Consider the following 14,063-nt stretch of genomic DNA (forward strand, 5'->3'; position numbering starts at 1 on the left):
TACACACGAGGAGATGAATCTTGTTTCATTTAAAAACACAGTCATGTTTGGCATACACGTAACGCAGTGCTTCCACTCATCCGAAGAGCACAACCTGCAGCGTTGTGCCGCTGACATTAAGTCTCACCAACCGTGTTTTTGTGCGAGAGGCTTTTCCACCAATGACAGGACTCGGGGGCGGTCTCACGGGTCGTGTGTCTCACATGACTGTCAGCCGGTGAGGAAGACGTCATTGCCTCCGCTGCGAAAACACAAGATGGCCGACATGAGGATGCAGAGGCGATCTGGGGTGGTGTTATTTTTTGGTTTATTCGCTGTTTTCTGCTTGGGCAGTTGTAGCGACCAGGTTCCTGTAGTAATATGGTCCAGTCAAGGGTAAGGACTCATTTTATTATTTGGCGAAAGTGTATTTTCAGAAGCGCAGACGGTAACCAGCTGTCCATTTGTGTATCGTGAAATGCAGTGAAATTTGACAGTAGTTTGTACGCAATATCACTCAAACTGTCTGTCTTAATTAGACAGTCATTCCTTTATTCCACTTTTAAGATATTTGAAGGTAGAAATAGGTCCACGTTATTTAAGGTTATGTTTGAAAATCTATCATACAAAGTTGTGTGATGCAACCAAGGCAAAGATATAGAATCTTTTAACATAAGGTGACATTTGTCTCTTTTTATGTCTTTGCAGTTTAACTAATAGAGGAGTGAATTCCAGTTAAATGACTTTTCAAGCACTAATGTATACAAAGTTTGCATTTGGTCTGATATGAGACATCCCACAATGCATGGTTAACATGATATTTTTTATGGGTTTTACAGCATTTTTTAGCTGGCTAATGTAAGCCTTACTGGGTTGTTCTGTGCTGTCTTTATTGCTGTTGACTGGAGATTTTGAAAATGATGCCGATCTTTGCTTGCAGGTCGGTGCTGCAGTCCCAGACTGCTCCAGTAGCTGGTCACATTGTGTCCAGCTCTCAGCTTGTCTCCTACTTGAGCTCTGCTCTCAGCAGTAGCCCCCATAATGTGCTGCTGTTTCTGCAAGACAAGGTGAGGTAAAGGAATCAGTGTGGTGATAGCATTAGCACTCAGTTAAGTAAAAGTCTGTAGAAGTAGTGAAACAGTTACATGTATGTATGCCACAGAAGTGCCCTTTCCTTCAATCTGGCAGTAAGAATCAGCCAAAGAACATTTGTAGTTCTGTTCAGGTTTGTAGTCAAGTTTGTTCTGGAAGAAGATGTTACCTGCTGAACTAAAAGCAGCATCAATTGAACAGCCGTAGAACCACATTCAGACATATGTATGTGCTTCCATCTTTAAATTTGTGGTACATTGCTACTAGACTCCATAGCATGGTTTTCATGAAAAAAATGAAGTGTTCTTTAGCTAGGTCTTCTGAGCTTTGAAAGACTTTGAAAACAGGAATTTGACTATGGTCCACATGACCTTGCTGATTTCTTCACCATGGTGTGACTGATCATCCAGGAGGAACTGGCTCACTCCACACACATCTCATAGCCACTCTTTCATTTCCTCTCTCTTTAGTTTTTAAAGGTATAGTTACAGCTCTCTGCAATCTTTGCTAGTAGTACTAACCAGTTTCTACCAGATCAAACAAATTATAGCTGGGTAAAACCTCTGTAAAAAAAAGATCAGTGTCTATTACCAAAACTCTGTTTCTTTCTGTTGCTAATCATAACATATTACTCTTGCTTGTTCATGTTTACGTTAGTGTTGATTATACTGAGTAAAAAACATTACAAAGTAAAAAATTGCAACACCTTGCTTTTGTCTTGTCCTGGGTCAATAGCCCCCTGTGTCAGTTGCATTTATCTGGCTTGCCTTGCTAAGTAACTGTTCCAGTTTCTTAAAGGGATAGAGTGGAAATAATGGGTCAGGAGGGAGTGCTCACCCTGTGGTCTGTGTAGGTCCCAATGCCCCAGCATAGTGGTGGGGACACAGTGCTGTTAAAAACGGCATTGTCTTTTTGATGAGACATAAAACCGAGGTCCTGACTCTCTTTGGTCATTAAGAAAATCCTAACGCATATCCTGAAAAGAGTGAAAAGAGGTGTACTGGGCATATTACTTACCTGCCCTTTACCAATCATGGTCTCTTAATAATCCCAGTTTATCAATTGACTTTATTACTCTGTTCTCCTCCCCACTGATAGTTGATGTGTGCTGGCTGTATTGGCGCACTTTAGCTGCCATTGTATCATCCACATGAGTTCTACACTTCGGTGGTGGTGGAGGGGAGTCACGATTGTCTGTAAAGCTCTTTATGTGGAATGTCCGGAAAAGTGCTATAATAGTGTAAAGAATTATTATTATGTACATGTATATGTTTGCACTGAGTATCTATTAATTAAACAAAGTATTATAAATAGCACTTTGTAGGATGAATGAGTGTTTGCTTACACTTAAAAGTATCATTAAACAACTACAGTTTATCAAACTGTGTATGATACAATGCATAAATGGCTAAATATTCACTTGTCAGAAGTAAGGTCCCAGGAATTGTATCTGCAATTACGTTATTGTACATCCTAGTTTAGCAAAGGTGATCCAATTTTGGAGGTGGAGCTGAAATTGCCCTGGAGATGAAAATATCCATCAGTGGGGATGAAACTGGAGTTTTCCAAGGGGTTCTTTCAGCACTATACAGGCTCATTGGAAATAACTTTAATTTTTGCTTTTCAGCTCAGTGTAGATGACTTCACCATGCATGGAGGTGTTTTTGGAAATAAGCAAGACAATGCCTTTCCCAATCTGGAAGTAAGTGTTTGGGTGCTTACTTCTGGGAGTACGTGCTTACATGCTCATATTCTTCTTTATCACGCGGTGAATCCAAGGTGGAAATAGCAGAGATATGCAGCAAAATGATTCACTGGTAAAACTGCACGTTCACAGAGGCCTAACTAATGACACAACATAGATTTGAACCAGTGATCTATGGATTATAGGTTTCAAAAATGAAATTCTCTTTCTCTGTCATCAACCTTTCCTATGTTGTCAAGCAAATTAGTAATCTTAGCCGAATTCAACTTTTTTTCTGCCACGGAAAATAAAGGGGAATTATAATGTCTGCATGGTGCTTTTAAAATTAATGAAGTATATACAATTAATCTCTGTTGGGGGGGGGGGGGGAAGCCATAAGAAATAAAATAAGTTGTGTTTGTGTGTGGTTATCTGGTTAAGATTATCCTCCTTCTCTGTTTGCTTTTTGCCCAGTCTGCCTTGGAGTCTGCCCCTTCCTCCTTAGTGCTGCCAGCAGTGGACTGGCATGCTTCAAGTGCAGTGCCCGCTTTGCTGCAGGAGAAACTGGGCATCAGCCCTCTGTACCTGGACCCTAACACACTGAGCCAGCTTCGACTCAATGACTCCATTTCCTCTCTGCTGGTCATTCGTCTGCCCTACAGCACTGGGTAAAACCCCTTCTCTTTCATCAGTGAATCACATCTTTGCTAAACAGATGCATAAAAAATGCAAGCTGATTGTGAAATTGTATACAATTGTATACAGCATTTTTTTTGTTTATACAAGTTTTTTCCAGTTTGAATCATGTTCTTCGGTGTGGTAGATACTTCTCTGGACTCGGCCTGCATCACTAAAATGCCCAGTTGTGTAAATGGGTACAAATGTGTGTTAGTTTGGATACAAGCATCAGCCAAATAATTCTACCCTTTCACCACATTATACAGTCCTTGTGTGATATCAGATGAAGTTACTCATTTCTCTCCCTTAGGACTGATTTGATGTCTCCAAAGGAGGTTCTGAGTGGCAATGGTGAGTGAAAACTATTTATTACAAAGATATCAATGCATTGGAGCTGTTTGGAAACTATCTTTCCTTGTGCTATTTAAACACATATGGCTGGTTTGTGTTCAGTAATACTCGGAAGACTGGCTTGTATAGGGGAACAATAAGTGCAGTTTTTATTGTAAATAGAAAGTGTCTGAACAGAGAGCAGTAATTCAATTTTCTATAAAGAAGAAAAGGAAACCAATTCCCTTCAATTACCATTCATTAAAAGATAAGTGAATTTGAGTGAATTGGTATAAAAAAGGACAAACTGACTCTTAATGATGCTTAATTAAAATGGAATGCAAACACTGCTAAAAGCTTATACAGGAGAAACAAAATGTCTTGATATTCACAAAAAGCTTCAATTTCTTCACAAATCGCAATTATAAATGTGTGTAGCTTTGTCTTTGGGCATCCAGTTACATTAATTTTTCACACATTTTACAGTCTTCTGTTTGTAAATGAAAAACATGAAAATACTATTTGATCACTTTCTTTATCTTAACAATTGAGAATTAATTGCCAGTTTAACCAGAATCAATAATTGATTTTGTTAGGATGATCAAAAAATAATTGTGAATACCAGAGCTTTAATTTTTAGTATGAAAATGCATATGCCTGTTTATTTATTTGATTGGAAAATCATTTTTAACTTTAGCTGTGAATAACTGGAATAAGATGACTGGATTTCTGACTCACTAACAGATAGGCTGACAATGACTGTCCTTTTGAGAGTGTCATAGGTTTTAAAAATATTTGCCTTAAATTCAGGCAAGGCTTTATTTTTGGTCTATATATTTTCAGCATTTCCCTTACGGATTGGCGTCTAATTTTAATGTAACATTTTTCATATATTAAAAGGTAATCAATGACTTTGAAATAAATCTTTTTGGACAAAATATGAATGAATCAATTAATGTACTTTTAATGGAAGTGCCTCTTATCCAGACACAGTCCAGCTGAGAGGCACCTCAAAGCAGGCATGTGGAAACAGTTTGTAATAGCTTCTCGTGGAAGGAAAAACATAAGAGAACTGGTGTTGACCAACACTGTTCCAGACACTTGAGGTTTCCTTGTTTGTGAAATTGTTCACTACCATATTGGGGCTGTACCACCTGAAGATCATAATAGGGATGAAATGGTCTGCATTTTTCTAATTTCTGTACTGACCAACAGCACCTCTGGAAACATTTATGTTTTAAGATGGAAATAATATTATAATCAAATCAATCCAATTTTATTTAAAAAATAAAATTTATTGTGGAAGAAACAAGTGGTGTTTTCTTGTTTAAATATGATACAGGTAACTTGGGTTTCAAATGGTATTTGCTTGTTATAGTAAATAGTTTCATTCTGGTAATGATTAAGTAAGCATTTTTAATCCTCTGGCGTGGCAGTGTTGCCAATGAATGGATTGTTGGTCAGCTAAAAGGCCTTTTCTGTGCTTCATAGATGAAGTGATTGGCCAGGTGCTGAATGTCATGAAGACACAGGCAGTTCCCTACACTGCAGTCTACACCGCACTCAGACCTTCAAGGGTAAGACAAAACTGCAGAGACATATAACACTTCTAATATAATGATCAAAGGAACTGAAAAAGTATACCTCAACAGTGCCTACTGTATCCTCATTGAATGTGGCCAAGTTAGTTATCTTGTTTATAAGTGTGCATTTACAGTATGTGTTTCATGTATGTTTGTACTGTACCTTCAAGTTAAATGGTTTTTACTGTGGTGGTGAAGGACTGAAGCCAGAAGAGAAAAGTACCAAGAAATATATATATTTTTTGTGAAGTCATGTAGTTTGGTTGGTTTTCCACAGTGCTGTTTTAAATTTGTTTTAACATAAGTAGTAGTTAGGGAGGGAGGTGTTAGGAGGAGTTGTTCTTTGAGCACTAAAATGTATTTCTGTGTTGTAAAGAACTGCTTGTGGGGAATTATTATTATCATCATTTTCTTTGTGTGAAGCTTTGATGTTTTCATATTATTTGCAGCCCACAGAAGGGTGAAACCAATATTTCGTTAATTGTTTGGGAAGTGTAGCCCATCACGTCTTTCTCTTTTCAAAAGCTTTTGCTTTTTCTCATAAGAAATGAATAATTTGGTGGTGTTGGTTTTGAAGGGGTGGTTCCTGTACCTGTGTCTTCCAGGTGATCCGTGAGGTGTCCCTGGCTGTGGAGTCTCTGGGCCGCTCCCTGCTGCAGGCCCGTGCCAAGGCCGAGACTCCCTATCCTCCTGTGATGTTCAATGGGAGTTCAGGGCCTTGCATTCTTCTCTGGGCAAAGAATATCACCTTGAGCTGGGAGAGGTCCCGGGACCAGTGGGTCCGTTTGGACCTAGGCCCTATGACCTTTGGCGCCTCTGCAAATGTCTCTTTGAGTGACTCCTCTTGTAACCAGACAAATTCTAGGTCAGTTGTGCTATGAGGGAAAGTCCAGATTTCGTCCCTTTTGCTGGCTAGTCTTCACATTTTTGTGAGCCTCTGTCTCCGCTCTGTTAATACTAGACATCCTGCACAGCTGAACTTGTGCTGGTTTGTAGAAGAGCTTAGAACCTGTTAAATTTGAAACGCTCTCATGCTTATATTCTTGACTGTTTTCGCTTGTCTGGTCCTGTATGTCTAGTGTTCTGATTATTTACAATCCTTTCTAAATATACAATATTTATTGTATTCGTTCTCTTTTTAATGTGTTCAACCAGTGTCATTTAGTGGTATAAATATGCTACTAGCACTAATGTGCAATGCAACTATTAAAGATATGTATTTGGAAGCATGTATGCATCAAATTTCAAGGCACAGAGAGCTGTAGCTCTAATCTGTCATTTTTTATGTTTCACAGACTTGTTCTCCATTATGGAAATATTCAGGATCTGCAGAACTTCAGAGTAGTGTAAGTGCTTATATCATGTAATTATGGTTTACTGACTTTTTTGGCATACAGTACATATTCGTTTTTTTAAAACGTGTAGGATCAGGATCAGTCTGCCTTACAGAAGTGTAATTTAAAGCCAGCTCCCGAGGAATGTGTTATTTTAAGTACCACACCAGTTAAAATGACCAATAAAATTATTCATGTCAATTTTTTGTTTCATTTATGACATGATTAAAACAGTACATGATTATGATATTAAAATGTCATTGTTCATTTAAATAATGCCAAAATTAGGACAATACTTGGTTTAATTCAGCTTCTAAAAGGATTCAAAAGTAATAAACGTGTGCAAATTTATGCGGTAAACTATTTCTATATTGCAGGGGATTAAGCTGTACAGTTGTGCTAGTGACTGATTGAGTTATGTGTCAGTTGGTCATTGCACTTTAAAAAGAACATTGTGGAGTTAATGGAAGAACAACTAGAATAATTTCAGGCCTGTCTCTGTGTGATATCCCCTTTAACCTAAACACCCCGAATCTCTTCAGAATAAAACATGGGAGGGTATAAGGGATCAAAATCCCCAAAAGTATTCACAAAAAATTCACCCAAACAGATTAGTTTATGCTTAATAAATTGCAAAACAAGAGCACAAAAACGAAACTGGAAGATACAAGGAAGTCTATGTAGGACCAGAAGTGGACAGTGTAAATGTGGTTATATGTCTGTGCTTCAGGTTTGTGATGAGCAGCAAGAAATATCGAGTTTCTGCACGTGAGTGGTTCACTCTGGATCGCCTTGAAATTGAGTCCAGTGGGCAGAAGGCAACCTTCAACGCCAGCAGGAACATCTATGCTCCAAGAAACTACTCCTTCCATTGTGCAACCGTCACTAGCTTCCGTGACCCACTGCTTTTCCCCAGCAGTGACAGTGCTTCCAAGTGGAGAGTCTCCTTCTCGGATTTCCAGGTACTTCCGGTCTCATGTACTAGATCAGAAGGAAATCATCAGACATGCAGAATCTGGGTACTTACTCTGAATACAAAATATTGACTTGAGATCTTACTGGGTCAGTGTGCCCCTTATAATGTGATTACAAATTCCATAGCTACGTTCAACTTTTGACAAAGACTGAACATCTCTTTGAAGGGAGAGCAACCTTGATGTACAGTAAAGCAATTTAGATAACCTAAATGTTCTAGTAAAGATAACAGTTTGTGATAGTAAAGCACCATTTCAATTAGGCCTTCTAGGTCAATGCAGGAAAGTATCTTGCATGACAGAAAATCGAGGCTCTTGAGTGCCTCATTAGATAAAGGCCTCAGCTGGAAACCAGCAAATAATCGAGGATTGTTTTTAAGAACTCGATCTGTGTGAAGAAGTAAGGCCCACATTCTACCAAATCAGGGGAGTATATAACAAAAACTGGGTAAATATACAGGTTTTAGTGCAGGTATGACTAAGACTGGGGTTGGTCCTGTCAGAAGGACAACTGAAGTGATAACTAGAGAAGTGATAACTAGAGAACCTGAGCTGTGCTAACATAGTAAGGTCATAAAAACCTTTTCAATATACTGATTAGCTCCTCCCACTTGATCTTATTTTTTTACTTTTAAAGAACTCCCCTTTTTTTAATTTACTTTTTATCAGTTTCAGATGATCAAATAAACGAATGTTATTTCTTAATACAGTTTGATAAAGATTCCAAATGGTGCTGAAGAGCTGGGTTGCTTATAATAAAATCTTAAAAGGTTTATAGCAAAACATGAGTATTTGAAAATCTTTGTTGTGGAAACACTCTTTTTGTTGTAAAGAAAAAGGTGTGTAAAGCTTATTTAAGTATCCAAGTAGTTCTCTGAGAGCTGCTTAAAACAAGTTACCAAGTCTGAAATATTCAACAGGTGGTGCTAGCTTGTGTGAGAGCCTGGAATTTGTTCAATGTGAAGCCTGATCTATTGAGAGCTTTTGTTCCAAAATTGCACCATCTTACATTATTCCATTCTGTTTGTTATAGTATTACTGTGACCCTTCATTGTTAAAGTGTTTGATTTTTCTTACCTTCTGTACATGGTTGCAGATCCAAGGCTTTAATGTGGTGGGACCTAACTTCTCCTACGCCAGTGATTGTGCCAGCTTCTTCACCCCAGGCATCTGGATGGGTCTTCTCACCAGCTTACTGTTGGTGCTGATACTCACCTACGGGCTTCACATGATCATGCAGCTCAAGACAATGGACCGCTTTGATGACCCCAAGGGCCCCTCCATCTCTGTACCCCAAAATGAGTAACACCCCTTTGATATAGGTGTTGGCTACGCAACAACTGGCTGCCCTGTCTATGACATCTCCTAGCTCCTTTCCCTGCCTTCGGTTGCAAAAGGATAAAGTATAAAATCAATTCAGTTCTCCGCCATTTTTAATCTTTATTTTCCATAAGGAATTTCTAGGTCCCTTATTAGAGACATTTCACCCCCACTGTACCACTATGTTCTTCACAAAGCCCCAACAGAGTAGCTGTGCAAACACCATGACATTCTTAGTGTGTCGTCTCAAAATTTGACAGCAGGGGCAGATGGCCATGGAGACTGATTTTCTCATAAGATTACAAGATCAAATTCCATCCATGGCACAGGACGTGTATGGAAAGATTTCCTCTAAAGATACATGGATTTATGTTTCACACTTGTTAAATTGTCTTTAAGTGTTTGTAATTCATATAGTTGTTTGTTAATGATTGGTTTCTTTGACAAAATATTTTATTTGGTCCAAAAGCAATATTTTGTTTTATTTATAGTGTCTTCTAATATGTAGATTTTATGTGCCCTAATTCTTCTAAGTATCATTGAGGACAATTCTTTACCACAGTCCATTGTTAGTCTTGCATTGCACTGTCAACCTGCAAAAAACTATTTTGAGGAGTTTTTAATAAATTCTGGCTCATAGGAAGAACAGAGGATGTGTTATATACTTTTTATTAATTAAGAATAAATTAAGAAAGGAAGATTTGGAGATGTTACTCACAGGTTAAACTGCAGACCAAATGTTGACTTGTTTGTCAGGGCCTTACAACGGGATAGTCATAGCATGAAGATGTCTATAATCAAACCTGGAGTTTTAGTAAAATACCTTTTATAACTAAAGAGAAGGTGTAAACACCAAGGGAGGGCAAACCTCAGTACTTTCCAGTTTGTCCATCAGTGACGGGAGTCCAAATCAGTACAAGTGTTGATTGCATATATCATCACATTGTGTTTTTTAAAGAAATTAAAAAGAAATGTTCCTGGCTTCACTTTTTTTAATCTTACCCCATATGATTTTTCACATTCAGAAATATACATTGTTTACCTACTGTACTAAAATGTACAGAAAAGTTCACAAAAGCTCTGAATGTTTGCTGTCATAATGATTTACTTTTAGTTCATCACTCTTAAGGACCAATGTGTTTATAGAATTTTAGAATTGCATCTATTATTTGTTGTCTTTCACTGAAGGTTAACATTTTGTATCCCAATGAACATATTGCACTGTGTAAGCTTATTAGGATGTCTTTCTTTATAAAAGGTTTGTCCTGGATTGAATATTGTTAAGTCAATTCTGTTATAATTAATTTGAAAGATCAGAGAGAGTATACCTTCCATAATTTAAAAAAAAAATCTTTCCAGTCAGCTACCTTTAGCTTTTGTGATTGTAATTCTGCTGTATTCTGGAGTTGACTTTGTTTTTCGCATATGAAGCCGAGAACACCTGTGATAGTAAACGTGTGTTCATTTTGATGTTTCAGCTCAATTTCAGTTTGCTTGCAGCAGAGCTCAGCAGAGTAATGGAATTGATCCTGAAACAAAGGTATTGTCGAAAGAGAAAAATAGGTGGTATAATGCAGGTGTTTCCAAACCCTTATCTGGTAGAATTGCAAGGCTTTCCAAGTTTTATCCAGTTTAGATTTCAGTTACCCTGGTGATGCTGGTGTTGGGGAAAAATGTGGCAAAAGTAACATTTTTGCAGTTGATTGATGATATTTTCCTAGATCAGAATTAGAGACTGCATATCACAAAAGATTCAGAAAACTGGGGCATTCCTGACATTCACTGCATAGACTGAAACAACGTAAGGGAGTTCAGTATTTTTCAAAATCTATATACTGTACTTAGAACTGAAAATGTGTTGCATTCTTAATGCCTCTTAGTATATGTATATTTTGCTTGTCAGTCATAGGTGAAAGAATATAAACATGACATGTCATTGTAAATGACATAATGTTTGTGCTGGGCTATTTATTCTCCTAATTAAAAATTAACAAGGGGCTTGTGCTTGTGTTGAAGTCAGACTATTCTATTTGAAGTGAAGACGAACATGTTTTTGTTGGGGAAATGGAGAAATAAATCCAGTGGGAAAGTTGAAAATGTATTAACTTATTTCAAGGTTAATATAAATCTTTGTGTCTAGTTAAAAATGTTCTTAAATAATCCACAATACACTAAAGACTTAGGTGGTATCTTATAGCTGACGTTGACTTTAACTGGTATGTCTGGCTAAAAGCTTGCTGACACTCTATATTGGATAAAGCTGTTAGAAAGAACTTCAGTAAATGCATAGTCCAGATAAAAACTGAGGCAATATTATGTGGTATCCTTCCTTGAATCACCTTATTTCTAAGATAGTTATTCCCTCATTGTGTTTCATCTCGTTTAAAAACAAATGAAGATGTCCATACTCTTTTGTGTAGATGTTTAGTCAAGAGAGCCTGTGCTATAAATTATATATTGTAGGCAGATTTGAGAAATATTTGTATATATGAAGAAATGCAAAATGCGTACAAGTGTGCGTTACATGGTTTATATTTATTTGTGAAGTTCCTTTATCTTTACAGGTTTTTTTTTGTTTTGGGTGAATTTTCCTGTGATTTTTTTTTATTTCCAAAAAGCCTTTCCAGATCTGAATATTGCAGAATCTTATGCAGTCTAAAAAGTATGTACCAAATTGCTTATTCCTTCACATCTGAGATTTTCCATATATATAGCAGAACGTCAGTGATTTGGAGCCAGCCACCTGGAACAATTAAAAACACACTGACCCAATAAAGTATATGCAGACTAGAGGTAGTTTTTGTGCTGACTGCCAAGCTTAGGATTTGCATTGTAATACAGTATGTTAAATATCACTCTTTAAATTGACTAACAGCCTGAAGTAATCTATGTTCTGAATTGCTTTAAGAGAAAACAAGGAATAATATATTAATATTGATAATGAAAAAAATTTAATGAATTTAATTGCTCTTGATTTTGCAGATATTAAAGATATTTCCAACTTACCATTATAACTTAATTCAAAACATTATTATAAAACAAGACTGTGTTCTTCTGTTTGCAGATTATAAAAGGATAATGTAATTACCTCTAGCGGTATGTATAACAATCTGCAGAAAAAAATATTGTGTAACAGACCCTGATCAAATCAAGAAAGTGTTTAATTTACATTGTGCCTTTTGTGCATTAACCACAAATTACTTAAATGTGAAGGAAGAACAATTTAACTGCATATACTGTACAGTATATAAATGTTATATACAGTACTTGTAGTATAAAGGCTGGAAAGACTTAATGTTGAGTGGGGTTTCCTGCCTTTGTAAATGCGCTAAATCTGTTGTGAACGTTGTGAGGAAAACGTAAATAAAATGTGTGAAGTCTGAAAATGTTTTATATTATTTGTATTCTGTCATAGATTTTGCCAGTGCAGCCGTAACATACTTATGACGCATTCAATGGTGTCACTTTGGTAAGAAATTACAAAGTATTTTATTTGGAACATAAATGCACAAAGTGAACATTTCAAAGTGTAAGATAAGTTGCTGTAAATGTCAGACAAAAAAAACTGAAATGGACAGCAGTTTTCAAGTCTTTCCACAAATTCTCAATAGGAATTGGCTGTTCAATTATGGAGGTCATTTTTGTGCGCCTAGATTTAGGTTTCCAACAGCAAATGGTTTGAACACTAAAGCAAAAATTACTTTTCTATTTTCTTTCATGTCATTTTTTGTTTTTTTTCCTTTGAACATGTGGAGCATGTTGTGTAATAAGTATTACAGCTTAAAAGTGTCATGACTGTAAGCTTTAAAACAACATAATGTCCCTTTTATGAAATGATTTTTACATTGAGGAAAGTATACAGTGTGTAAAAATAGACAACATCAGAATAGGGTTCTGGGTGAAACTACAAAAATCCAAATTTTAGAAGATCTTTAAAGCACACATTTGTAGTAATGGTGATCCAGTATAAAGTCTGATATAACTGAATTACCTGAAATATATTTCATTCACTTCCTGTGATAGTCACTTTCAATACAATAATGTGTATTACAGTATCTACCCTGTATTGTGTTTCTCATAAGCATATGCCTTGTGCTAAGTATGAACTGTATAAACGGTAAACTGTAATGTTATACTGTGACTTTGTTAGGGGGTCGGTGCTGAAGGTGCTCTAGGTGTTAATGCTTAAAATGGCGGACACCAATATACATGGGTATTTTGAATTGTTGAGCCCATCTTATACAGAAGGTAGAAGAATGTTTTCAAAAGGCCATCTTATAAGCGTTTAAGACTCTTAGACTTACAAGACTTTGACTGATTCTTCTAAAATATTTTAGGTAGCCCACTACATAAATTGCATTTAAGGTGTCTGTAAAAGATATTGAATTATTCTTTACCATTTCCTGTTTTTATAGCTTATGCTTTTTTAATTTTAGTTTTACGCTTGGCAGATTAATTTATGCACGATAAAAATCATAAGCAATTATAATGTGTAGACAAAATGACAATTAGAGGAGCATAATTGTGTTTGAAAGAGCTGTGCAAAAAAAGTATAAAGAATTATATTTACTGAAGCATTGCTAAATTCAAATTCACATTTAAACTTAAAAACATTGAATGCAATGTAGGAGGTACTGGATGTAGTTGAGAGCTGAGAGGATACATGCTATCAAAACATGAGTTGTGAGCAGGCACTGTAAGTTAGTTGAGAACTGAACATGTCTAGTTCCATTGGGTGGGGCATTCTACCACTGAGGAGTGTGAGGGTATTATGGCAGAGAGGGTGAGAGGTTGTCTAGGAAGAGATAAGACTGAAGGTAGGGAGGAGTAAAGTGTCTGAGAAAGTGGTTAGTGAGACAAGAGTTTAGAATCAGATGCCTGCCACAATAGGGGCCAGTGGAGGGACTGGAGTAATTATGTAACGTGAAACACCAAGACGAGAACAGGTAAGGCAAGCAGCAGATTTCTGGACGAGCTAAAGCGAACAGAGACCATAGGCAGAGAGGCTGGCAAAGACAGTATTACAATAGTCAAGACAGGAGAATACCAGGGAATGGACTAGAAAGTGTGTAGAAAGGGGGGAGGTTTG

At 36.9% G+C, this 14,063-nt stretch overlaps 1 protein-coding gene across 1 annotated transcript; it reads left to right on the forward strand.

The window, feature by feature from the left end:
* Positions 1-217: 217 nt before the first annotated feature.
* On the forward strand, positions 218-12,360 carry atp6ap1a (ATPase H+ transporting accessory protein 1a). Its single transcript, XM_088627091.1, has 10 exons — positions 218-375; positions 920-1,046; positions 2,699-2,773; positions 3,230-3,423; positions 3,744-3,784; positions 5,255-5,340; positions 5,952-6,211; positions 6,642-6,692; positions 7,411-7,642; positions 8,751-12,360. Exons 1-10 carry the CDS (start codon positions 257-259, stop codon positions 8,958-8,960), a joined length of 1,395 nt encoding a protein of 464 aa, XP_088483217.1. The 5' UTR covers positions 218-256; the 3' UTR covers positions 8,961-12,360.
* Positions 12,361-14,063: the final 1,703 nt, after the last annotated feature.

This window comes from Lepisosteus platostomus, chromosome 3, assembly GCF_059453375.1.
Source record: "Lepisosteus platostomus isolate fLepPlt1 chromosome 3, fLepPlt1.hap1, whole genome shotgun sequence".
Lineage (NCBI taxonomy): Eukaryota > Metazoa > Chordata > Actinopteri > Semionotiformes > Lepisosteidae > Lepisosteus > Lepisosteus platostomus.

Coding starts and splice junctions, on each gene's coding strand:
- atp6ap1a (XM_088627091.1), top strand. CDS start 257: ATGGCCGACATGAGGATGCAGAGGCGATCTGGGGTGGTGTTATTTTTT. Junction 2,774..3,229: donor ATGCCTTTCCCAATCTGGAA/GTAAGTGTTTGG, acceptor CTTTTTGCCCAG/TCTGCCTTGGAGTCTGCCCC. Junction 5,341..5,951: donor CCGCACTCAGACCTTCAAGG/GTAAGACAAAAC, acceptor TGTGTCTTCCAG/GTGATCCGTGAGGTGTCCCT.